Source organism: Polypterus senegalus, chromosome 12, assembly GCF_016835505.1.
Source record: "Polypterus senegalus isolate Bchr_013 chromosome 12, ASM1683550v1, whole genome shotgun sequence".
In the NCBI taxonomy this organism is placed as follows: domain Eukaryota; kingdom Metazoa; phylum Chordata; class Cladistia; order Polypteriformes; family Polypteridae; genus Polypterus; species Polypterus senegalus.
Window position 1 is genome coordinate 42,213,949 of NC_053165.1, and position 27,598 is coordinate 42,241,546.

General features: G+C 40.2%; 1 protein-coding gene across 2 annotated transcripts in view; it reads right to left on the minus strand.

The window, feature by feature from the left end:
* phf2 (PHD finger protein 2) overlaps positions 1 to 27,598 on the minus strand; it is a 93,845-nt gene that overhangs the window by 10,400 nt on the left and 55,847 nt on the right. The window contains exons 9-19 of one of the 2 annotated variants that reach the window (XM_039770965.1): positions 27,140 to 27,246; positions 12,090 to 12,181; positions 11,897 to 11,986; positions 10,872 to 11,177; positions 10,662 to 10,781; positions 10,450 to 10,568; positions 9,970 to 10,148; positions 2,963 to 3,030; positions 2,520 to 2,686; positions 1,592 to 1,872; positions 1,326 to 1,421 (exon numbers count right to left, since the gene is read on the minus strand). In XM_039770965.1, coding sequence (XP_039626899.1) covers positions 1,326 to 1,421; positions 1,592 to 1,872; positions 2,520 to 2,686; positions 2,963 to 3,030; positions 9,970 to 10,148; positions 10,450 to 10,568; positions 10,662 to 10,781; positions 10,872 to 11,177; positions 11,897 to 11,986; positions 12,090 to 12,181; positions 27,140 to 27,246 — 1,625 coding nt within the window. Of the gene's footprint in view, positions 1 to 1,325; positions 1,422 to 1,591; positions 1,873 to 2,519; positions 2,687 to 2,962; positions 3,031 to 9,969; positions 10,149 to 10,449; positions 10,569 to 10,661; positions 10,782 to 10,871; positions 11,181 to 11,896; positions 11,987 to 12,089; positions 12,182 to 27,139; positions 27,247 to 27,598 lie in introns of both variants that reach the window. The other variant, XM_039770964.1, reaches the window with a different exon arrangement.

The following is a 27,598-nucleotide window of genomic DNA, read 5'->3' on the forward strand; positions in this document are numbered from 1 at the left end:
TAAAAGCGAAAAAAAAATATGTTCAAATGACAACTCATGTTCAAATGGCATAGTGTACAGGCAAGATCAAAAAATCAAAGGCTTCTTCTTTTTGGGGGCATACACCATCACCACGGTGCTGTCAGATCTAAACACTAGCATGGCAAATTGCTTGCGTACTGAAGTGACTTTAGCTGCAGGTAGAAGTCCCATTGTACTTATGGTGCCAAACAGAGTTGTATTGTGGTGCAGAGCAGTTTATTAGCCTGCAAAAGCACTGTGAAGAAGCTGTCTGTTGCTATGGTCCTGCCTTTGTCCAGTCAACAAACATTTCTGAGCAGGCATCAGCCACAGCGCTGCTCTTGTGAAAAGAATGGAAATAAATGCCATCAAGTCAAGAGGGAGAGGCAAGTTCATTGTACCACGTGAATGTCACTGAAAGAATAAAATTGAATAATAAAAAACAAACTTTTACAAGTAGCCAAAATTTACACTGGGTGTTACAGACTCAAATCAAATGTATGTTTTTATTATACTGTAGAAATAATAATAATAGTAGCTCACTACTCAAAACACAGAGCACCCGATCTCAAAACTGTTACCTCTGCACCATTCAAGAATACGTGTAAATTTCCTGTCGATTGACATTTGAACTTGAGTTTTTAACTAATTGACAGCCACATGTAAATCAAAGCTTTTTTTCTTTGGTTATATTCTTGAATTAAAGTGCATGTGTTTATTTGATATTTGGAGTAAAATCTTCACACATTATACACTTCTCCTCAAAAAGTTTCTGTCTATATATTCAACATTTCTTGCATTTCCTTTCATCCTACACTTACCCAGATCTTTGTAGACAAGGAACACACATGAAATGCATGTGTTCCCAGTAAAGATATACTTTATTATTTACCCTATACAACTCCAGGCACATTTCATGCAGATAAGAAACCTTGGCTTGAGCTGGGAAAACGTTTTACCCATGAGCTGAGCTCCGTCAAAGTGGGGGATGGGACAGCAAGCTGCTTGCTATTTATGCTGCTTGACACATTTAAAAAACAAAAGACACTGATGGAGTGGTGCGAAAGGATTTAAGGTGGGCAGGGATTACAAGTTTTTTTGTAGGCTTCAGGAATTCTAGTGTTAATGAAGTACATAGCTTTTTACTTAAGGCTGCAGTTAAGTAAACAAGGGCAATGTTTCATGGACAGTGAGGAAAGCATAAGTGTCTTGTCCTGCCAGACAATGTGACCTACTAGCTATGGCATTGTACTTTGACCCACAAGGTTGCTAAGAAAGGTAAAGGTGTATAACAATAATAATTAAAGACAGTTACCCATTCATACCTGTGGGGCTATAGGGAGTGTCATCAGAGCTTTTCCTTTTCTTAGACCTGGACTTGAAAATGGGATTATCTTCATCAGACTCAAGAGATGGGTAAACTAAAAAGGAAAAACATTCTGAATTATGCAGTAGTAATGGGGGAGTGGAAGGTATCCATCACTCACGGTAAAGGTCCAGGCAGCTTTATCTAAACTAAGAAGACGTGGCTAATCTTCTAATTCTTGACAACTGGTGCATAAAACCCATTGTGGGAATCAAAGAAAGTTACCATAGTCAGAATCCTTGAAGCAGGCATCCAAATTATCCTGCTCATCATCAAACATATCGATGCTGTCCAAACTGCTGCTTTTTGTGCTTCTTTTGACTATGCGCTTGGCTGAACGCTGCTTGTTGTTGCTGGATTTCTTGGATAACTGCATTGAAAGCAAGCTGTTTTTAGACTGGCTATTGTTCCAGGAGCTTTCTAGACAGGAGTCAGATGACTGAAGATTAGCCATTGACAGCATTCCCTGGATAGCTTCTTGTGTGCTGGGAGATGCAGGAGGTTGGCTGAAAATCAGAAATGTATAGATCTCTTAGTCAGTGTTCTTATTAGAAAATACTGTCATTGAAAGAGGATCAAAAGGAAGGTAAACGCAATCCCTCAACCTCTTCAGAGTCCATACTACTATTTGCTGGTTTCCTCCTGTCATTGTTAAATTGAAATTAAGAAGTTTATTCAGATGAGTGCTGGAAGCAATAATTGTAATATCTTCTTGTTCAAACTGCAATTAACAAATGCAAGATCAGGATATTTAGCATTAAATTGGGACTTTGTCAAAATGCTGCTCACTTAGAGAGGTCACAAGGAGTAAAGACATTTTTTTACTCTTAAAAAGCAAAGAATATTTAAGGCATTCCTTCCTGCATAGTGCCACCATATAGCTGACTCAAAGGACATCCCCTGCACTGTGAACACTGGGTCCTGCACAATTAAATGGAATCTGTCTCTTCTAAATACTGTTCTAGTAATAATCTTTAGAGCATAACTTAAAAGTACAAATGTTCAGCCACCTAACTTGAAAGACTGTCACTTCTTGAGGGTAAAAATTTAAGATGAAAAGGGTCTACTAGCATGCCAGATATGCAACCAATCAAAAAATATAAAAGTTGTCAAAGGGAAATAGAATGGCTGAATGAAGAAGAGGCACCGTTACCTGTTTGTACTATAGTCTATTCCCCCAACTTGCTTGCTGGCTTGTAACAAATCTAGAATTCCAGCAGCAGACCCACTTTCCTTTTTCACCTTAGAATTTCGACTTTTGACCTCAGGCTTGACGTCTGTATCTATGTGTAGAGACTCTTCATCTGATGAATCATCACTCTACCAATAAGAAATAATATAACAAATATTAAGCGAGGAGGAGTATAGTAAACACATCAACCTTCTTTGCCTGCGCCACCTATAAACACTGATTAGATATAAGTACATTGCAACCTGTTCTACTTCATTTTATGATAATTTTTTTTATCTTACTCATCATAACTCACATAAAGAATTAGAAAACTCTGGACACCCAAATGATTTCCAGACCGTTACAAGAAAATCGTGCTCATTATCAATTTCTTGCCAAGAGAACACAACCAGGACCATACATACCTTGGTTGGATGTGGCTGAAGCTTTGATTTCTTACTCTGCTGAATAGGCTCCTTAATATTTGATAAAACTAGTAAGGAAAAAATAAGGACTATTATTTTTCAGTGTCTACAGTACCAAACATCACATTTGGCCATACTTTTTACTATAAGACATTACAGGAGACTTTAGTCACTGGACAACTATATGCCATGCATTCTGCAATAAACTAAGAACAATACCAGCAATGATGCCTTTCTTACTCACTGCAATTTTAACACTAATAGCACTTATCTTTGGCAATCTGGTCTATAATACAGTATAATTCAGTTCAGACAATATTGCTGTGCCTAAGAAAGCCAAAGCTAAAAAGATTGAAGATTGTCTGCTGAAGTGACTTTAAGACTATTTTTAATGTATTGACTGGAATGATGTCAGTTAACATATCAAAATACACCAATGGGTTACAGGTTTTTAAGAGAAGTCACTACAGAAAAAGAAAATAAACCAAAAAAATTAAGAAATTAATCTGCCATTAACAGCACAGAGAAGAAGCTTGTGTAGAAGAAGAATAACAAGAATAAGTAAAGCAAGGCAAATCAACAAACAAAAAAAATCACTGCATTTAATAATGATGTAAAGAAAGCCTAACAGTTATTACAAAAAATTATGGAATATCAGCCATAAGCCCAATAGACACTGTTGACTCATGGAAGTGAGCTTCCTTTAGAAAAAGAGCTGAATAATTTGTATTCAGAATTTAATATCAATGATTTTGTTTTCAAACCAACAAAGGGATGTTCGTATTTCTTCAGATATTAAAATACTGTTGTTCATATTAGATTATAACTTAAAATATGTTAAAACCAGGCAAAATCTCATTGCTGTGATGGTATCAGATTTTGCACTTTACAAGCAAGTTGTACCAGTTATTATGCCCCCTTTCAGAAACTACTTCATTAGGATAATAGACATGGCAGTAACCCTACAACTTAGAAAAAAATTAGTACCCTTCTGCCCAAGAACAATAACTCGAAAGCAATGAATTGCCTGTGTCAAGTTGCTCTTACTTCAGGACCACTAAAGTGTTTCTTCTAGGTCCAATAAAACAGCAGAAAGATGCGTCACTATGGCTGAATTGAAAAAGTCTGCTGGTGGAAGAGAAGTAACAGAAGGTGGTAATGCATCCTTAATGTGTGGCGAAAGGGCATTAGGAAAAAGTAAGAGTGAGAAAGAGGCTGGATAGTAGTATGAAATACTCTCCTGTATGGAATGTATGGAACCATGCTTTGAATATGAAAGAGCAAGTTGTTAGAAAGCAGTCTTGTTCTGAGTGTAAAGGGCTGACATAACTGCCCTCAACTATCATAGAATTTACATGACACTCAGTCAGAAACACTAAACAACACTACTGATCACCTGGAAAAGGCTTAAAATCTATTCAGTCCATTGCAATCTTTTTAACATTTCATATATTCTGATTGCATCAACCTTAAAGTCATTCTGACTTTAGATTTAAATCTGCATTACTGACTCTACAGTTAGGAGGTGACATGAGGTGAAGGTTTGCTGACAGGAATAAGAAGATCAGGAAGAGAGATGGGAGGTGAGGAAGGGAGTGCTTTGGTGGTTTATTTATGATGCTTTACATTTTATGTGGAAGCAAATAAACTGTTGACCCACCTGTTCATTCTGCTTGGACTTCATAATAGCTGTTTGTTCAATAATAGCTTACTATCAATCCTTACAATTATTTACTACCTTACTGTGTATATGAACTTAATCTGCTGGACTACCCAAACATTTCCATTTTACTGTTCTCTTCCTTTGGACACTATTGTACATAGTATCTGTGCTTCATTTATGTATTTCCTTCATGTTTCGTTGCATTGTTTTTCAATTTTACTTCATAGCTGTCCTGCATTTATACAGAGTTGTTTGATACTTTCTATAAAAACTGTCAGGTATACTTCTAAGGCCCTTGTGCTGTCTGACACTGGTACATTTCTATTATTTGCTATATGTGTGTTTATTTTTTATTTTGTATTATTTAGTTGCTAAATTTGATATTCTAATCTTGTTAGCCCCATAAAGTGCCTTTGATGGTACATGTTATATAAAATGAATAGACTGATTATTCTCAGGTTTCACAATTTTCTGTGAATCACAGCCAGTAATGTGTGCAGTGACACTTATTTAAAATAGAAGCCCAACAAACTAGATTGCAAATTAAAATATTCTGATTATGTGCTGACTACAGTTAAGACATTTAAATTAAGATAACTCATGTTATATAAATTGAATATTTTTAGTGTTGTAATACTGAATAAATAATTATATATCTGCATTGCAGACAATGATGTTCATGATGGGATCTGCATTTACGGAAACATGCTGGTTAGAGATAAGATTAAATTGCAATACATGATTAAAACACAAAACAGAGTCACAGACAAAGATCTGTGAAATACCTATATGCAGACTTTGTTCTAAAAAAAAGGATTGCTCAAATTTTTAATGATCCTGCTCTGATTCTGCACTACACTTTGCATTTAGAAGCTCAACAAGAATAAAAATTCAATAAAAGTGAAAATTTGTAACTTGAGCAATTAAGCTGTAGAGTGGTTCAGGAAAACACTTACTAAATCAAATAAAATGTATATATGTATATCATACAGTATATGTGTTTTGTTCATATTTTCAGTCCATAGAGTAAAAATAAATAAATATGCAGATCTTTCAGGGAAGAGTTTGTAAATTAGAAGTCTGCTGTTTAGAAAAGAAGGGTGCCATGTTTTCTTTATTTTCTTCATGTGAAGCCAGCTGAAGTTTGCACATGAAAGAAATATTTAAAAATTTTGAGTGCTTGTTATGCATTTTATAGTTCAAGTTGTAGGATGTGTTTATTTATTTCCTAACACTACATGTGATTACTGAGCTTTGGAAAATAAGGGGTAAGCTGTTTTTACAGTGCTGAACCAGTGTCATGGATGTCTCTTTAATTTTTCCCTCTTACAACATCTTAAATAGTTGGTACCTTCCTATACAACCAATCCGACACCAGATGAAACATGAAATAAATAAAAATAAAAGGTTGCAGTATCAGAAAAGATGCCTGCAATGCTTTGGATGCCAATTTATGATGACAAACCAATGTTATAAATAACGTTTCTAAATCTTTCTTGGCAATACATTTTTAAGGGAAGAAAATACCAGTTTCCATGCTCACATCACGCTGTAAAAAAATTAAACTTGGTGTAAAGCCACACACATTCTCACGCAAGCCTTAACCTGTGCGTACGCAAGTTTCCACTCGATTTTGCAAACTGGCGGCACCCAGTGTCAAAGCTGTGCTATGGTTCCTGTGTAGTTTCCCATTCTTTTTTAGATTCACATCCCTGAAGCGGCTTTATCAAATACACTGAAATTAACTGCATATCATTTCTAAATTTAAGGCATAATCATCCTGTAACAACATAATGGTCCACTGAATGGCCAAACTATTCCAAATACCATAGCTGCTTTAGCGTTGTTAATCAGTGCACCACTCACTGCCTCAGTGAAGCACCACAGTCACTTTGAACTTCTCCTATTAGGCCAACGTTTCAGAGCCTTTCCTGTACAAACCTCGAGGTTTAGAAACAGTTTCATCCCAAGAGCTATAAACGCACTCACTCAGCACTCCCGGTAGAATTGCTTGTACTATTTACTTATTACTTCACTGGAAGATTGCACTGCAGTTGTAATAGTGCACAACCTGAGCCACTTTATGAACCATTTGCACTATCTGTATATATATGTTGTGGTCCCCGGCCGACGCCCAGGAGGATCAGAGGAGGGCTTGTGCCTCCTCCAGACCGTGAGGGGGCGTCCGTCCTGGTTATGTTGGGGGCCTCGGGTACAGGGTTTAGAAGCCCAGCCCTGTAGGGACCCGTGGCCACTGCCAGGTGGCACCCCGATGCCGGAGTATCCTGTGTGGGACCCGGTCGGGGCTGGAGCCCGGCCGGGACACCCAGGAGGACCAGAGGAGGGCTTGTGCCTCCTCCAGACCGCAAGGGGGCGATCGCCCTGGTTGTATTGGGGGCCACAGGTAGGGGGCTTGGAAGCCTAACCCTGTAGTGGCCCGTGGCCACCACCAGGCGGCGCTCTGGTGCCTGAGGAACCCTGGAGCCCAGCACTTCCGTCACACCAGGAAGTGCTGGGGGGAAGACGACAGAGGACACTTCCGCCACACTGGGGTGTGGCCAGGACTGATTGCCGGGAAGCAGCTGGAGCCCATCCGGGTTCCCATTAAAGGGGCCGCCTCCCTCCAGCCAGCAGTGGATGTCAGGTGGAAGAGGACAAAGCTCGGGAGAGGACGGGAGGCGGTCAAAAGAGAGGCACAGTGACTGGAAGAGTGTGGCCTGGACATTGGGGGAATCGGTGCTGGAGGCACTGGGGTGTGTGAGTGCACGTAATTATTGTAAATAGTAGTGTAAATAAACAGTGTGTGGTGAACTTAAGATGTCCGTCTGCCTGTGTCCGGGTCCCAGTCCACAATGTACTATATGTACATATATATTGTACTTACGCTTTCATATTGCATTTTTTTTACTTTTTTAATCATATTATTGTTGTTATTATTATTATTGTTATTTTATCATTTTATAGGAAAATAAGTTTATTTGAGGATTTGCATATTGAATCTAATTGTAACAATAAAGGAAATCAATTCAATTCCATAGAAGAGAGCGCATATTTACAGATGATGATGACTGGCTTCCAAGTCGATTTAGATTTCCAAGAGCTATTTTCTTAGAGCTCTTGATATTATTTTTTAAGATGAAATGCATTAAAGTATACATTATACATGTATGCTGGATGGGGCACCAGCCCATTGCTACCAGTGCACCACTGTGCCCCCATGTTTAATACATGCATTAATTAATTTTATCATGAAAATGATATCAGCTATAAATCTCAGTATTTAAATTGTTCAGAGAGATTGAATATCATGAATGTAATCTATTCTGTGTCCTGTCAGCGTAACAGAAAGCCAGTTTATGAAGCACATAGTGATTTACACACATAGAGCACATAGAAGAACACTTACACATGCACACGATTAGTTACGATGTGATCTGAGAAACTGTAGTAAATTTAACATTGATTTTAAGATGAAGTGTATGACGTTCTACATTAATGACAAAATAAACTACGAGATTAAAGTGGACATTTCAACCTTTTTTTCAGTGTGTCCCTACTTTTTTTTTCTATTCTCTGTACCCTAATACGCTTCCATATGACACTCAGATGGTGTGCTATGACTCACCTTTTCACGTTGACTTTGATATCAGAACACTTCTTTCACTGTGTGACTTTCTGAACTTGAACGTCCAAGTTTCTCCGCCAATCTGTATCACTCAATCAGCTTCATTTTGTTGTTTATACCACTGCTTAAACCAACAAATAGTACGTTTTTCCTTGCCTCCACTTCGCCATTTCCTGAAATTCTTTTTTCATGTGCGCTTGACATTGTCTTTTAACCAAACACTGAACAGGGAAGGCAATATTTATATTGATTTGCATATTAAAATATGCCAAATTATGGGAGGATTTGGGGTGGGATGGCAGGCACGTGGATGCACGTTACTTTTCACGCTGACCAGGATTTATGAGCTGAAGTGCGTGGAAGATCGGTTTACACAAGGTTTTGTGCATCTGAATTTTTGCTGTGTGTATGTACATTTCCACTTTTGTCTGTATGCAATGTTTTAGTGTGAATTCCACGCTCGGTGTAATGCATTAGGCCCCAGAACTTGATGACTAATGATGGTTGAAAAATCATCCCCGTGCGCAGAAATAGCACGTGTATCATACAGCAGGTTTGTTGCCAGATACTGTTGCTGAAAATCTTGAATGTAAGAGTAATCTCTTTTCTCTCTCTCTAATTCTGTCTTCTTCTTTTTTATCTTGTCCTTAATTTATCACACCTCTTTAGTGGTGTATTCTGGCCCATACATGTACGATTAAGCGATAAGGCTGAGGGTTCTGTTGTTTTCATAGTCAAATATATAAATGATATAAAATGAGAACTTGCTTATCTAAATGCTCAGAAAAATGTGCATTCAACATATAAAAAGTATTAATGAAGATAACTAGTAATAACCACATTCCTGAGTGTGAAAATATGATAGTGATCAAAAAACAAATACATTGCTTTTAGGACTAACTAAATTTGAGGTTCACATCCCCTAAATGTGTTTATGTAAACTGTGTTGTACATTACTAGCCTCTGCTCTGCAGTTGTGAGCTGTGTCAAAAGAAACATATTAACTAGTTTCATACTGTCCTATGATGCATTACTCATGTACCTTGCAGGAACCAGTTGTTCCATACAGTATCTCAGTAGGATGTGCTCTGACATGTCTTCACACCTATCTTTTCAGGGACACCCTGCTCAGTATATGTGTACATTTTTTAGTAAAATAGCCTGCATAGCTTCTCAACAAGCTACACTGCACAGGTTCACCAACACTATCAGTGCTGAAATTCACTCCATATCTGCTGGGTGTATTAATCAGATTAGACCCTACTAGCCTTATAGGAACCCGACAGTCTATACAGTACATCAGTAGATGTCTGTCTCTACAGAAACTCTCCACTCTGTTCAGAATTGCAGTAGAGTGCATCACACTGGATTGTACATCACTAACTCTTCAAGAACTCACTTTCTGGTATAGTATCAGGGACTCCGTGCCATGCTGCTTACTATATCGGAATACACAGTTCAGTATATTTTACCAGAAAACTGCATTACACATATTAATCAACACCCAGCTCTATACAGTGTCTGTTCTGATCTAGCCTATGCTGATTTTGTACCATTACCTCTGTGGGGACATGGCCTTGACTTTGATACTGTAAGCAAACCTAGCCAACTGAAAATATTGTGACTTAAATAATAAAATTATAGCAAATAATTATTGTAAATATAGTCAGAAGCTGAAATCAAAATTACAGAGATGCTTTTCTAAGCGTCCATACTTACAGCTCAGATCTCTCTTGGTGGCATTCTTTTTTCTTCTTATTGGAAATTCATCAATCTTCAGCTCACCTTCATCAGAGACATATTCATACTCATCTCTCACCATTTTCTTTTGATCTTCTTTTAAGTTTTGTAATGAGCTGAACACTCCCGAATTAGCCTGTGGTTTCAGGCCTTTAGAACTAGAAAAGAATTAATATTTTAAGTTACAACAAAACCTTTACAAGATTCAGTGAATGATATCGTGTATTGTGACAATTTCAACAATCCCACTATACAGGAACCGCTTTCAGTTTTCAGGCAAGACAATAAGATTAGAATCTTGCACAAAGGAAGGAGTGAAATAAACATGCAGAATGATTTTTTAGTTTAACAGGGCTTTCACTTTTAAAATTACAGTAATGTGGAGGCAGTGGTAATATTCTACTGTAGAAACAAGTTTATACCTGCCCTTTCCTTTCTTTTTTAAATGCCTCTTCCTACCTTAGCAATTTCTTGTTAGAAAACAAAAATGCTGATTTGTTGTCTTTATTTCCTAATAAAGGTGTTTTTTCCAGTTTGTGCTCCTCTTCCATTTTCAATAGTGAGTCCGGTTTGCTGTTCTGCAGAGGAGGAAAATAGCAATGTGAAGTAGGCTCTATAGAGTTAAAACCCACTCATTTGCTGCACCTGCCTTCCACTTATCATTCCATTACCTTATATTTCCATTTTGCTTCTGTTTTGTTTTTGTTCTGTTCTCGGATCTCAAATTTGTTAGCATTGTTCGGTTTATCGAGTACCTCATTTTCAGGCGTACTTGCAACGTGCTTCGGAGGCTGTAATAAAATATAAAGAAATTAATCCCATGGATGAAACCCCAGACACCTCTCCCAAACTGCAATACATTTCCACTTGAATAACAGTACCTTCACTTTTTTTGCCGTCTCTATTTTGGTCAAGGCTTCTTTTGTGTGAGCCTCCAGGACGTCAAGGGTGGGTACAACAGGTGAAACCGATCCTTCTTTTAACTTCTTGGCTTTTTTCTTGCCACCTTCCTTCATTTTGGGTGTCTTTGGAGACTTTGGCAGCTTGGCAACTTTCTTTCGAGGAGGTTTCTCACTGGGAGGTGTTGGGATGTGCACTGGAGAAATTGGTTCTTCTGGTTCTATGAGTGGTTTCTCCTCCATAGCATGGATGGCACTTGGTTCCACCTTGATTACTTTAGAGGCATTCTGCTAAAGGCACAAAGAATTGTAAATTTAGAACAAAGAATCAGTTAAAGAGAGAAATGAAAAAAAGGAAATTTTGCCTTAATTATGCCAGCCACGGGCGGCACGGTGGCACAGTGGCAGCGCTGCTGCCTTGCAGTAAGGAGACCTGGGTTCGCTTCCCGGGTCCTCCCTGCGTGGAGTTTGCATGTTCTCTCCGTGTCTGTGTGGGTTTCCTCTGGGTGCTCTGGTTTCCTCCCACAGTCCAAAGACATGCAGGTTAGGTGCATTGGCGATTCTAAATTGTCCCTGGTGTGTGGGTGTGTGTGCCCTGCGGTGGACTGGCGCCCTGCCCGAGGTTTGTTCCTGACTTGCGTCCTGTGTTGGCTGGGATTGGATCCAGCAGCCTCCATGACCCTGTATTTAGATGTAGCGGGTTGGATAATGGATGGATGGATGCCAATCAAAACAGTTTGATGAAATGAATGTTTACTCTTATTTCTAAAGATGTCAATATTTCATTTTGAGATTGTCTAATTGGTTTTGGAAAAAATGTATTTTGTATTTTTTTTTAACTGTTCATCATGACCTTTACATAGCGTGATATATACATGTAATGCCTTTCCTGGCAGCCATGATGTCTATGGAAAGACAAAACTGACAGAGTTCTCTTGAGGTAACAGAGCAAGAAACTAACAAGTTACTAAGCATGAAAAGAAAAAGTAAAAAAACAGTGAAGGCACCTCTGTCAAGCGAATCTCTTTGGCAAGGTCTTTGATAAGCTGTGCAGGCTTCATATTCTCTGGAAGCTCATCTTCATGTTCCAGAAGAGCCTGGGATATAATAATCCAAGAAAGAAAGAAGATACACTTTTTTATTCATTCAGTCTGACAAATTGGATACTTGGTCACTTATTTCAATGACTAGATTTCTCACCTGTTTTCTGGTCCATGATCTGAAAGCACCATTAAGGATCTTGGCTCCCTGCACCAGGTGAGGGGCCAGTTGTTTCCCAGCTTTGTGCAAACCTGAGAAAGGAAGCAGGTGTGTTAAGTTATGTTCTGTACAGAAGAGAGATAACAGTTAGCAAGTGGCAGTAGCCTAAATTCTGAAATGAACAAGTTCCTTGACCATAAATCTATTAGTAGACTTCTTTTGTGAAACAAAAATACCATGGTGACAATACAGGAGATAAAGTGTTTCTTTAAAACTCAGGAACAAATATTCATAATCTTACTAGACTCTGGCTATCCAGGGCTCAGGTGCTAGAAGGTAATATGGACAAAGCTAACACCCTGAACCAAACTTTTTAATAGATTTTCTGTCCCACTGCCACCTTATCCAATAGCCAGTCTTCTATGACCATCTAATACGTCAGCCATACATCAACAACTCCTACCACATCAACTGGAATGGCCAGTGACACATCCACCTCTGACAATCAGTCTCGACTGTCCATAACTAAAGACCAAGTAAGGAGACAACTTAGGAAGCTACACACAGAAAAAGCTGAGGGATCAGATGGAGTTGGTCCTCAAGTTCTTAAGGCATGTGCTGACCAACTTTGTGGTGTACGGCTCGATCTGTCTCTAAGGCTTCAGAAAGTGCAACTGCTGTGGAAAATACCCTGACACCCTGTATTGTTTTGTTCCAAAGAAGGCAGGTATTTCTTCACCTAATGACTACTGACTAGTGGTACTTGCGTCTCACATCACAAAGTCCTGGACTATAAGAGTCCTCTTGTGGTAGACCACATAGACCCACTGCAGTTTGCCTATCAGACAAAGTTTGGAGTGGAGGATGCAATTATCTTTCTGCTCGACAAGGCTTATTCTGATCTGGACAAAGCTGGTAGTTCTGTAAGGATTATGTTTTTTGATTTCTCCAGCACCTGCAATACCATCAAGCCATCCCTCTTAAGAGGTAAACTCAGAGATATGTAGGTTGATGAGCCTATGGTGTTCTGCAAAATGGACTATCTGTTGGGTAGAATGCAGTTTGTGAGACTCAATGACTTTCTGATACGGATGTGTGCAACACTGGAGTTCCACAAGGAACTCTCTTCACTCTGTACACCTCAGACTATAAATATAACACCAGGTCATGTCACTGACAAAAATTCTCAGATGATTATGTACTTATGGAAAGTACTGATAAAAGGGATGGGACCGTGTATAAGTAGAAAAGTTTGTTTCTTGGTGCAAAGAGAATTCTCTGCATCTTAACATCAGCAAAACCAATACTCCAAAAAATGAAATTTAAGCAAAAGTAATTATATCATGACATTAAATCTTGTTTTCCTTATTGTAAGAATTATTGACTTATTCAAAAATTCATATTTATGATTATCTTACTTTACGAAATCTTGTCAAGTAAATTTTGCTTGCCCAATTTTGCAGTGAAGGAACTGACTGATGACTTTCACTGTATCAAAGAGCCTCTATGTCTAGTCACTATTCAAGGAGTGGACATAGACGTGGTCCACTCCTATAAGTACATGGGGGCCCACATTAATGACAGGTTGGATTGGTCTCGGAACACAGAAGAATTATATAAGAAAGGGCAGAGTAGGCTATTTTCCTTAGGAGACTGTGTTCCTTTAATGTGGGAAGTGATATACTTCTTCTATGACTCGGTGATGGCCAGTGCGATTTTCTATGCTGTGGTGTGCTGGGCTGGTAATTTTACTTCAAGAGAGACTGAATCAACAAGCTAATTAAAAGGGCCAGTTCAGTTATAGGATGCACTCTGGACCCCCTAAAGGTAGTAGCGAACCAGAGAATTACAACCAACATTATGAACTAATCTGCACATTCTCTCTCTCTCTCTAACCCACTAAGGCTGAGTACTTTTAGCCAATGAATTATTAAGCATATGCGTGTCAAGAAACAGTACTGGGGCTCCTTTACACCAACAGAAATACATCTGAATAAAGCCTCACTGTGACTGTAACAGCCAAGTCAGAACTTTTCTTTCTTTTGATTTTTCTATCTGTATCTTTAAGTTCTATCTATCTTAATGTCTATCATGTCTGCTGTGCAGGTAGAACACATTCTTTCCAAGTACCCCACCTAAGTTTGTATTTTGGAAATGAAAGCAGAAACACAATGAAATGTATTACTGCAAACTTCTCACTATATAACTGAGATTTGATTAAAAAGAGTCATAGTAAACTTGTTCATCTATATGTGAAAAGAGAGGGAGAAACACAAGAACTGAAATGAAGATCTGCACACCTTAGAGGACTCTTAGGACACTGCAAATTATTTCTTTCCTCAAAGTTTTCTGTCCCTCTTGTTAGAATATAACCTGGCAAAAGCTTACAAAACTGTACGTAATACTACCAAGGGAGTTTAATCCTCATTATTTTTAAACCAGTATGGAGCTATTTATAGCAATTAAGAAATACCAGTAATGGCGAACCGCACAATAACATGCAGTGAATACTCTTGACTTCAGCATTCCTAGTTTTCAGACTCTTTGTCTGTACATTTAGCATTCATTTGCTCAGAGGTTGATGCGCTTGCTGCTTCCCTCTTTTTTCCTCCACCCTAGCAGCCTGTTTCTCCTCTTCATTCGTCTGCAAATTTTTGCATTAAAACTGATTTAAGTCAGTGTTTGTGTTGCAATTACTTAGTATGTTTTCCTTAATTTTGCACTGAAGCTGGCACTTAAGTGGTCAATCTGTTTCAAGGATGATTTAAGATATGAAGAGGTAGAGGAAGTGATGGCGAAGGAGGGAAGGATGAGAATGGCGTTAGTATGCATGCGCTGCATGACCGCTCTACTGGCCGCTGCCGAGAGTTGAATCTACAATAAAATAAAATAAAAATAAAAAAAAAGGAATAACCTTGGAGGTCAATCGTCAGCCAGAAAGCGGATAGCAGACATTATGTAGTATATGTGCACCAAATTTCAGGTCAATAGTTCAAACGGTTTGCGAGCTACAGGTGATTAAAAATTCTGGACAGACAAACAGACAACCACAGTTGCATATTATATAAGAAGATTGTGGTCATAATTCATATTACACACATAGCAACTATACCAGATCCAGATCTAATTATGCAGATCCAGATCGTCTGGATGACTTTGATTTATGTGGGGACATTTCCAGTTCGGCGTGAAGACAATTCTTCATGTCGTCAGTTCGCACACTTCTCGATGGTCCAGGATTTTTCGGGTGATTTTCTATGTAATAAACTTAATACGTTATAGCATAATGAAAACTGCATAGTTAGATCTGGACCACCCTATACATGTTGGAATGTTACAAGAGTCAAAATTAACTTACTGATGAATTAGTAATTTCTGAAAAGATTAAAAATGTTTCAAATATCAAATCTTCAGAAGCAGAAATTCTAATAAGAACTGCAAGCTCCCCTCTGGGAATCTCTTTTTATTCTGGCTTTGATTCTTTTCAAGATGATTATTTTTTTAATGGAGATAATTGTAAAAAAGGGGCTTGGTGAAACATTGTTATCAGATATTTTTAATATTTATTAAAGAACCCCATGAACAATAGTACACAGACAAAGAACAATCAATAATTTAAAAATCATTAATGATCTGATTACAGTGGCATGCAAAAGTATTCAATCCATTTGAAAGTCATCATAGTTGTTTGTATGACAAAAGATTTGTATAAATATATCCATTCAGTACTTTTAATGTGAACTCGTAAGCTGTAACAATACATTTCCAAAATCAAAATAAACCATTTTTTGTAGATATTTAACTGAAGAAGAAAAACTCAAGTTAATGTTTGCATAAGTATTCAAGCACTACACATTTATACTTTGTCGGGAACCCTTTCACTTCAATAACAGTCTTAATTGCTTTGGAGTAAGTATGTACCAGTTTTGCGCATTGTTCAGGAGTGATTATTTTCTATTCTTCTTAGCAGAATTTATACAGATCCTCTAGGTTGGTGCGATGTCGCTTCTGGACAGCAGGTTTCAAATAGTGCCACAGATTTCCAATAGAATTAAGATCGGGGCTTTGACTTGGCCACTACAAACCATTCACGTTTCTGTTTTTGAGCTATTCCAGTGTCGCTTTGGCCATATACTTAGGGTCACTGTCATACTGAAAGATGAATCTTCTCCCAGGTTGCACGTTCATAGCACACTGAAACAAGTTCTCCTGCAGTACTGTGTAGCATTTATGTTCTTGTATTGTCCCTTCAGCTTTGACAAGATTCCAAGTCCCAGCATATTAAAAGCATCCCCACAGCATGATGCTTCCACCACCATATTTCACCGTAAGTGTGATGTTTCTGGAGACATGGACAGTGTTAGTTTTATGCCACACATACTGTACATCTTTGAAGCCTGGCCAGAAAGTTCAGTTTTGGTCTCATCTGACCATAAAACCTTCTACCACATCTTAATTGGGTCTTTCTTGTGCTTTGTAGAAAAATCTGTACATGCTTTTATATGGACCTTCTTTAGGAATGACTTCTTCCTCGCTACCCTCCCATAGAGGCCAGTTTTATGGAGAGGTCTTGAAATTGTGGACGCTTGCACCTTCATGCCACTTTTGGTCAAAGAGCTTTGCAGACTCTGAGAGTGATGTTTGGATTTTCAGTAGCTTCTCTCACCATTAGACATCTTGCTCCGATGTTTAGTTTTGACAAAAAGCCTGTTCTGGCTGCTGTGTTGAACTTTCCACTTTCTGATGATGGATCCAATGATGCTTAACAAAATATTCAAATCGTTCATTTTTTTTGTAGCCATTCCTGTCCTGTGCATTTCAATGACTTTGTTTCTCACATCAGCAGAATGCTCCTTTGTGTTCATTTTTGCAGTGATTGTACAATAATGACTATGACCCTTACAAAGGGCTTTTTATATCCAGGGAGAGCCTCTGGAACCCACCACAGCCAATAACGTTTCTGAGGGATGAGCTGAGCAAATGAGGACACCACGCAAAGTAAGGAGAATGTGAAACAGTGCTCTGTGTGTTCAATATAATAGTCCCACAACAAAGTGCTCAATGAGTGCAGTGCATAGTTCAATTAATAAATAATCCAATAAAAGTAAAAGTGGAGGTTAAAAACAGATAAATAACTCCATTAAAATGAGGTTAAAAACAATCTGGCAGAAAACTGCCCTTTTATAAAAGCCCGGTGCATTTTCTTAAAACTGACATGTCCTCTGCTTATCTTGTATTAGGCTCTCAGCACAGACACAGCCAACCTTCCACAGATCTGGATCCCTGCAATTCCATGGCTATAGCAAGGCTCCCACTCCAGACCTAGGCTTGGGTCCCCAAAGTCCATGGCACTCACATTGGGGCTCTCAGTCCAAGCCTCATTGACCCCACCTGCCTTCCCAGCCTTCGGCAACAAGCCACACACCTGGTCACCAGTGATATTTTCAATGAGAACTAGAACTGAAAATATTGTTTTTCATTTTACAAGAATGAGAACTGAAATTAAGGCAAACAGAGAAACTAACACTAAATAAAAATAAAAATTAGTGATATGTGAACAAACTAAAACGAGAACGAAAATTGAATAAAAATGGAAAAAACAGCAATAGCATTTTCGTTCAATCCGGTTCAGTCGTGCAGAGGGGTTGTTTGTAGATTGCCCTGAGCATTCAGATACGTTGCGCTGTTCACTATGCGGTGATCTTGTAACTTGAGCTTACTATAGTCACGTGGCGCAACTTCCGTAAAGAACTGTTTGTTTCTTGCACACATTTAGCTCGTCGGGTTGAAGCAGTAAGCACTTGTGTTTGACGATGGCGAGTTTTACACCGAAGTTTGTGGGTAGAAAGCAAGAAAGTAACATGTGGAAATACTTTAGTTACAGCACAGATGATAATAAAAGCAAATGTAGCGTGCGAGAAGAAGAAAAGAGTCTGGGAGTTTCAGTGCAGGACCAGCTGGATCAGTGCTTAGTGGAAGTCCAGAACTTCTCTGGCACCATGACTGCACTTCATACAGGGACATGCGGTCTCACCTGTCATCATGAAAAGTAAAAAAACTAATAATGATAACATAAAATAAATTTGTCCACTAGTCTGTGGTATAAATTTGTTTTCTGTATGATGGCAATAATTTTGATAATTTTTATAGTCAAAAATCGCTGAATTTGCACATTTCCTGATCAAATATAAGGGAGAAATACGAGGTGTGGCAACAACGACACGGGCCGAGCTGAGCCTCGGACTGCATAGTCCCTCACATACTGGGCTTGATGCATGGAACTGACGCGTGTCTATTGTTGTCTCTCTGTATGTCACCAATATATTAATGTTTGCATGCACGTTTATTTAACTTATTATTTAACTTTCCACAGTTTGGCTAATATACAATATAATACATTTATTTTTGTATAGCCCAAAATCACACAAGAAGTGCCGCAATGGGCTTTAACAGGCCCTGCCTCTTGACAGCCCCCCAGCCTTGACTCTCTAAGAAAACAAGGAAAAACTCTCAAAAAAAAACCCTTGTAGTGAAAAAATGGAAGAAACCTTGGGAAAGGAAGTTCAAGAGAGACCTCTTTCCAGGTAGGTTGGGCGTGCAGTGAGTGTAAAAAAGAAGGGGGGCAATACAATACACAGAACAGAACAAATCCTCAGTACAGTATAAAAATAAAAATTTTACAAGCTCAGAGCAGAATTTAACAGTAGATGATGTCACATAATATGATTTGAATTTATTTAGACTCCTGGAGACATCAGCCATCAAGCTGCCTCCCCCATTTGGCCATTCCACAGCTGAAACAGCGCTGGGCCAGCTAATCCGACTGCAGCAGTCCGTTTTTTATTTTTTGTTCTCACTGACTCCCAAAATGAATGATTAAGACTTTTAAAACTAATGGTAAATGGTGACATGTACAAGAAAGTGACGGAAATTTTCGTGGAGAAGGATAGGTGCATGAACTTCATTTACAAATAAAGATAAGACTATACATTTTTTACAATTTTCAATTCTATAAAAAATGGTATCAGAGTAAGAAAAAAAATCCAATATTTAAAATCTAAATTTTGATTTTAAATAACATATTCTTTTGTTTTTTTTGTTATCCTTTAGTTGAACATTCTGTTTTAAAATTAATTAAAGCATCAGAATGAAAAGCTTTTAAAAACAACTAAATATTTCAATTAAGGTCAAAATTGAAATCAGTTTTTTTTGTACACCACTCTATACTTTCATTTTTATTGAATGAGTAGGGGTTGTGGAATTGCAACGGCAAATTTAGAACACATGGAAAGTGCAGAGGAAATGCACTCTTCTCCGCTATCTCTCCGCTATAAATGTGACGTTCTTTCTTAGCCAAATCTGTACCTTACCAATCTGTGTGTAAAGAATACTGATGGGATATGAAACATAACCAGTAGTCAATGTGCATGCTGGCTGCCAAATGAATAGTGAATAAGCTACTCTTTTGGGTTCATATATCTGTAAATCTGATTCTGAAGGAGTTAGTGCCTCACCAGCCATGAACCTCACCGCACATCACTGCTTCAGTACCGGCAGCAAAAATCGTCAACATACAGTCTGCTGGAGCTCCTCATAGTGCCGAGCACCTCGCCTGTGCACCTGCATTACAGGCGCTCATCAAGCCAATATTTTCACTGTGTGGCTATCTGAACATCTCTTGAAATGCATGCTTGTTTAAAGCTTAACAGCAGTGTGCTTGCACAGACTGGTTTCTTCGGTTGAAACATTTGATCTTGCTGACTGCACTCATTAGGTCACTTAATCTGTTTCATCTATACTAATAAAAGGCAAAGCCCCTACTGACTCACTCACTCACTGACTCATCACTAATTCTCCAATTCCCGTGTAGGTAGAAGGCTGAAATTTGGCAGGCTTATTCCTTACAGCTTACTTACAAAAGTTAAGCAGGTTTCATTTAGAAATTCTACATGTAGCGGTCATAACGGTCGACAACGTCCGCCATGTTGAACTTTCTTATTTATGGCCCCATCTTCACGAAATTTGGTAGGCGGCTTCCCTGCGCTAACCGAAACCGATGTACGTACTTATTTCGATGGTATGACGCCACTGTCGGCTGCCATATTGAACTTTCCAACGTCACTAATTTTCCAACTTCCCGTGTAGGTAGAAGGCTGACCCCATCTTCACGAAATTTGGTAGGTGGCTTCCCTGCGCTAACCAAAACCGATGTACTTACTTATTTCTGTGGTATGACACCACTGTCGGCCGCCATATTGAATTTTCCAAAAGTCACTAATTCTCCAACTTCCCATGTAGGTAGAAGGCTGAAATTTGGAAGGCTCATTCCTTACAGCTTACTTACAAAAGTCAAGTAGGTTTCATTTCGAAATTCTATGCGTAACGGTCATAACGGTCAACAACGTCTGCCATGTTGAACTTTCTTATTTATGGCCCCATCTTCACGAAATTTGGTAGGCGGCTTCCCTGCGCTAACCGAAACCAATGTACGTACTTATTTCGGTGGTATGACACCACTGTCAGCCGCCATTTTGAACTTTCCAACGTCACTAATTCTCCAACTTCTTGTGTAGGTAGAAGGGTGAAATTTGGCAGGCTCATTCCTTACAGCTTACTTACAAAAGTCAAGCAGGTTTCATTTCGAAATTCTATGCTTAACGGTCATAACGGTCAACAACGTCCGCCATGTTGAACTTTCTTATTTATGGCCCCATCTTCACGCAATTTGTTAGGCGGCTTCCCTGCGCTAACCGAAACCAATGTACATACTTATTTGGGTGGTATAACACCACTGTCAGCCGCCATATTGAACTTTCCAACGTCACAAATTTTTCAAATTCCCGTGTAGGTAGAAGGCTGAAATTTGGTACTTATTTGGTGGTATGATGCCACTGTCGGCCGCCATATTGAACTTTTCAACAGTCTTTGTTACTCATGGGCCCATCTTCAAGAAATTTGGTACGCGGGTTCCCAACGCCAACTGAATCCTACTTACGTACATATATACGTCCATAGCCTGCAGCTCAGTCACCGTGTGAGGCGGCATTGGTCCCCCATCCCAACGCCTCCCACGTTGTTGGCTGCCTGCCTATATAAGGCCGTCCATCGCTCCAGTCTCTACATTCCCTTCCTTGCTTCACCACAAGATTCACGTTTCCCTGCTGATAACTACAGCCTTTTTATTTAATGGACTGATGATGGTACAGGAGATAATTATACTACACAGGAGCACTAGAAGAGTGAAATGCTTAAGCCCTTCACCTATGCATCTGCATGTGAGTTGGTGGCTGCCGCTGAATTGTTCGGTTGTCACTTTCAAGTGTACCGAAATGGCCAAATATTTTACACCTTTTGACAACCACCAATGCCTCTTAAACATCTTACATTCACAGGTGACGATTTCAGTAGTGGACACTTTGATGTTTATGAATGTTTAAACTCAAAAGCTGGATGTGAATTTATCGATGAAACCGGTTGTATGCTTACAACGCTTGACAGATGCCGAATGTCACTTCAACACAAGTCCTACAAATACTGTCATAATTGAAACAAACCATGAAACTCAAACTGATTATGACAGCAGCAATCCAAGCTGTGAGATTTGAAACAAGATTACTGTTCACATGGCCAACTGTACTTGCATGCTTAAGAGTAAGCTCAACGCACAGCTTGGTCATATTACAACCGGAGGCCCGAACTCACAATGTCGTATACAAAGAGATCCTTAACAAATAATTATTGGTATATTTTCCCTCAGTTTAAAAAGGTTTAATTTTCTTCTTAATAAAACTTTTAATTAACTTCACCGCTGTGAAGCGCAGGTATTTTGCTATATATATATATATATATATATAGATATAGATATAGATATAATATGTGTGTGTGTATGTGTATGTATATATATTGTGGCCCCGGCCGGGCGGAGCCGGCGGGGCATAGGAGGGCGTGAGGAGGGCTTGTGCCTCCTCCAGACCCATGAGGCGTCCGTCCTGGTTCTGTTGGGGGCCACGGGTTGAGGGCATGAAGCCCTTCCCTGTAGGGGCCCGTGGTCACCGCCAGGCGGCGCCCGATGCGGTTTATCCCGTCGGTTGCGGTGGGGCAGGAGCCCGCGGGGCGCTTGGAGGACGGAGGAGGCGAGTGCCTCCTCCAGACGGAGTGGGGCGTCCGTCCTGGTTAGGCAGGGGGCCTCGGGTACAGGGCTTTGAAGCCCAGCCCTGTAGGGACCCGTGGCCACCGCCAGGCGGCGCCCCGGTGCCTAATTATCCCGGGAGCCCGGCACTTCCGCCACACCCCGCCCTGCGCTCCAAGCCTGCAACTGTCTCCTGTCGCTCTGCCTGGACGCAGACGGGGCTGGATTTGAGCTTTCGCTGTGCTCAGACCCAGACCGTCAGCGCGTCAAGAAGAAGGAGGAACCGAAGGGTGAATGCGGTTCCTCCGATAGGAGACAGCGGCGCTGGTGCGCGCCCGGAGAAGGGCCGTCCTGCTGCGGCAGAGGAGATCCCCTGGGCGGCTGGGCGAGCCGCCTGCGAGAGCGGTGCCGCGGACGAGCGGACGGGCATGGAACCTGCGGCGGAGGACTTCAGCAGGCAAGTTGGGGGCTGTCGGAAGGGGGCAGGAGTACGGTCGATACGGAGACCGACGGGGCGCTCGGGATGAGTGTCCTGGCTGTGCTTCTGGCCCTCTTTTCTTTATTTTACAGGCCCGCCCGCCCGAGCGCTGAGGCCGACGCGACGGGACCTGCCCGCCTGGGAGGGCGCTCGGGAGTGCTCACGCCGGAGGCCTACAGTGACCCGCTGGGGAACGGCGCAGGCGAGCGCGCAGACCACTGGGGACGTTTGCGCGGCGGTGCGAAGACAGATGTCCCAGGGTGCGCGGTTGGACCCTGGGGACATAGTAGGACCCTCGCTGGGGGCGTGCTGCCCTTCGGTTGTGCGTTCGACCCACGTGTCCTCGCTAGCGGTGGGGCACTGTGGCCCCGCCGACGCCAGGAGGACGGAGGAGGGCTTGTGCCTCCTCCAGACCGCGGGCGTCCGTCCTGGTTCTGTTGGGGCCACGGGTTGAGGGCATGGAAGCCCTTCCCTGTAGGGGCCCGTGGTCACCGCCAGGCGCGCCCGATGCCGGTTTATCCGCGGCGGTTGCGGTCGGGCAGGAGCCCGCCGGGACGCTTGGAGGACCGGAGGAGGGCGCAGTGCCTCCTCCAGACGGAGTGGGGGCGCCCGTCCTGGTTAGGCAGGGGCCTCGGTACAGGGCTTTGAAGCCCAGCCCTGTAGGGACCCGTGGCCACCGCCAGGCGCGCCGGTGCCTAATTATCCGGGAGCCGGCACTTCCGCCACACCAGGAAGTGCCGGGGAAGACTTTGTGTGGCGCCAGGAAGACAGCCGACACTTCCGCCACGCTTGGGCGTGGCTAGAGGCGGAAGCACCTGGGGCTCATCCGGGGCATTATTTAAGGGGCCGCCTCCCTCCAGTGATTGGTGGAAGTCGGGAGGAAGCAGACGGAGCTGGAGAGCGAGGACGGGAGGCGGCCAGGACAAAGGCACAGAGACTGTGGGCCCTGGACTTTGGGGGATTCGGTGCAGAAGGCACTGGGGTTTTGTGAGTGTGCACTGGACTTTTATAGTGTAAATAAAGTGTGTTGGGCAAAATATGCTGTCCGTCTGTCTGTGCCGGGCCAGGTTTCACAATATATATATATATATATATATATATATATATATATATATATATATATATAAATGTGTGTGTGTATGTGTGTATATATATATATATATATATATATATATAGATATACAGATATACACATATATATATATATATATATATAATGTGTGTGTATATGTATATATATGACAACAACACTCATAACAGTGACCAAACAATTACATTGACGATCATGTTACATTATTTTCAAGATGTTTCCTTTTCTTTTTCATTACTTCTTTAACACACTACTTCTCCACTGCGAAACGCGGGTATTTTGCTAGTCATTGATAGTCAAGCTGTGTTTAATGGCATTATGAGCTGTGAGTTTATTTTGTTGACTGAAAAATAACTTGCATTGAAATATGTTTAGGCCAGCATTTGTGGTCTTGCAATAGAAAAAAAACTAAAATTGTACTTAAAGTCAGAACTAAATAAAATAAAAACTAAAATTTCAAACACAACTAAATAAAAATAACAATCGTTGATTCCACTGAAAACTAGAACGAAATAAAAATAAAAATTAATTTTATAAAATAAAATAAAAACTAAAACTACAATTAATATCAGAACTGAAATGTCACTGCTGGTCACTCCCGCTCCTTGTACATGCTCAACCTGGAGTGACCCATTCCAACCACCCTAAGTGCCGGCCACACAGTCATCTCCTGGGGCTCTCCTCCCAGCTGCCTTTCTTCTCTCTCTCTTGAGTTCGCTCTCATCAGCTCGCTCACTCCTGCATTGGCTCTCTCATGCCTTCCTGCCCTCTTCTTCTTCTTTAACTTCCTCTCTGATATCTGTGTTTCTTTGTCCTTTCTTCCCAATCCCTTGCACTCCCCTTTTATATGCCTGATTGCCAACAAGGCAACGCACAGACAGCTGACCGCCTCGCACCAACCTGGAGATAAGCCATCCTCTCAGCAGATTGGTCATACCTGCTCCACTCCCCAGTGCGAACACATAAGCTGCAGACCTGCTATATCACAAAATGACTGTCACCTTTGTGTCATTTGTGATTAATTTGTCATTTATGTAAACCCGGGGCTTCCAAAGCACAGAGGTTCAAATACTTGTGCAAACAATAATTTTGGAGTTTTTCTTCTTCAGTTAAATATCTACAGGAAATTATTTATTTTGACTTTGGAGAATGCATTGTTACAGCATATGAGTTCACTTTAAAAATGTTGAATGGATAAATATGTGTATAAATCTTTTGTCATGAAGAAAATTATGATGACTTTCAAGGGGACTGAATACTTTTGTATGTCACTGTAAATCTAAGAGAACCTCACTTGAAACATTGATGCCAGGATCCCCTCCTAGAACCAGACGTGTAAGTGGTGATCACCAGCAAAAGCCATGTATCCCGGTCAGGCTCATTTTACAGTAAATAAACTGAATGGAGCCACAATGAGGGCTCAAAACTCACAAAGCTAAGAATGAAAATCCAGTGCAATGTTAGTCTGAGTGTCACAGAACCAAGGCATACCAGACCTTGGCATTAGATTCTGGGTTTTAGGAGAAGAAATAATACTTCCCTAGTAGAGATGAAGACAGAACCCATGGCAAAATAATACTGTGTTTCAAATTTCATATTAAATTGTAGAATCTGACATTTCCAAAGACGGACTAAGACTAAGACATAGACTAATTGGCAATTGGACAAATTGGCTTGATTGGCTTGAAAGATGACTCAATCTTCTCGGAAAAGCAGAAGCTTTTCAATAACATATGGCACTTACATATAAATTCAAAAGTCTCCCTGTGACAAAGGTCCACTGTAACTCAAACATACTAAGGAAGCTTTTGAGTGTTGCCTGTTATCATTATTAGCCATTCAAAAGTCTTTGTTACTCATTCAGTGTTTTTAACACTTAATAAATGGAATACTCTTGTTTTTCAGCCAGCCAGATGCAAGTCAGACATTTGGGAAATACTCTCAGGTGGTACCAGGGTCTACCAAGATAGCCTGAAAGTTGTAGATGTGTCTGCACTATATCTTTCTTAAAAGAGATTCATTGTTAACGATTTATTTGTATTTCAATTCAAAATAGCTGCAAGAAAACTTTCATATTAGTGGCCAAACCACTGAAATACTTTTCCAAGTAACAAAAATAAAAAGCTTGTATATTGATTTTTCTGTTTTTGCTTGCTTGTATTCTTCACTTTATTTCTGGGTATAAATAGTATGTACAACTGTAATTTATGACCATGCCAATCAAGGGAGCAGGATTTGATATCGTGTTCTACCTGGTGAATCACCATCCTTTTTTGTATCTTTGGACAAATGGAACAGGTGTCTGCTTTGATGTAGAGTGATAGACATGTATATGATATGCTGTGTAAAATAGTTTACATGTTCTAATCCAAAAGTAAAGGACAATGACACAGGAAGTGGACATATACTGAATATACCTACAAAAAAAAAGGGCACATTTTCAGTAAATTTTCTTCAGTTAAAAATGGACTTTTTTCATTCTATCTGTCTGCATTGTTTCTACAATGGAAATGTGAAGACATATTATTTATTATTATTTATATTTTATAGTAATGTTGTAGCAGTGCTACTATTAGTTAAAACTGTATCTCCCAGCAGTCCCTGCAGGGGCTGTTGGGGTTGAAGGTGGTCAGAGGGGTTTAAAAGGAGGGCAGGTGTCCGAAATGAAGGAGATTGGTTTTTGCTGTTGTATTTTGTGTTCCATTTACCTGTCGGACTGCCTTCTGTTAATTAAGCCATATTTAGTCACTGTGTCCTGGATTGTATTCATTGTTGGGGTCTGGATTGTCTTCTGTCTACCTGTGTGCTGAGGACTGATAGTGGATTCATTGGCTTCCCCGCAAGAAACGGAGTGCTCCTGAACCATCCATCCATCTTTACCCTTACAGTGTCTACCGGTAGGACTGTTTATTCATTCCCTTTCAGCGTGCAGATCTCTGGATTTACTATCATCATCTTTCATTGCATCCAGTGTTGTTTTTCATGGACTTTGCTGTGTGGAGTTGTTTGTGTTTAGATAATTAATGTAATTTCGCCGTTGGGGTACAGGGGTGGTATTATTGTTTTCATTTATATTATTTAATATCATTATATTCTCTAATTATTTAATTTTCTGTTATATAGTGCTGTTCATAACTGACATAACTGGAAACGACAATTTACATTGAATTAAAGGAAATAAAAAAGCTTGAAAATAGGGCAAAATATCACTACTTTACAGTCAAAAATACAATTTCAGAAAAGGATAAAAATGTATGGTAGCTTCAGCTTCCCTGGATACAGTACAGCACCATCCAAGGAACACAAATATGCACACACTAACACAAATTAGGTAACATGACAAAAACACATACCTTTAAATCTATCCAGTAGATGCCGCCCAACGTACCAGCATGCTGTTTCAAAGTTGTCAAACTGAGTGAGGCTTTTGATTTTCAGCCTCTTTTCCACTTCATATGCTCTACAAAACAAAATATAAATTTTCAAGAATTGGATGCGAACAGTCACTGTTGAAAAACTGAGACTAAAAAGTGATTACTGCAGAAACTCCCCAGAGACCATATTTACACATAGCCCAGTTCTGTAGTCCTCTGTCATGGCCAGGTTCATGAAAACTTAACATTTGGTATCAAAACTGCTTTCACTAGTAGGAGAAGCATAAGACCTGATCATGAGCCCTTCTGTGTTAAATGTAGGCACAGATATTAAATTGATATTTAATATTAATTTAATATTTTGAAAATGCTCTCTCAGTATGTTTTGCCCACTTATTACCCTGCATCTAGGTAACTGTTGTCTTTGACATTGTCCCT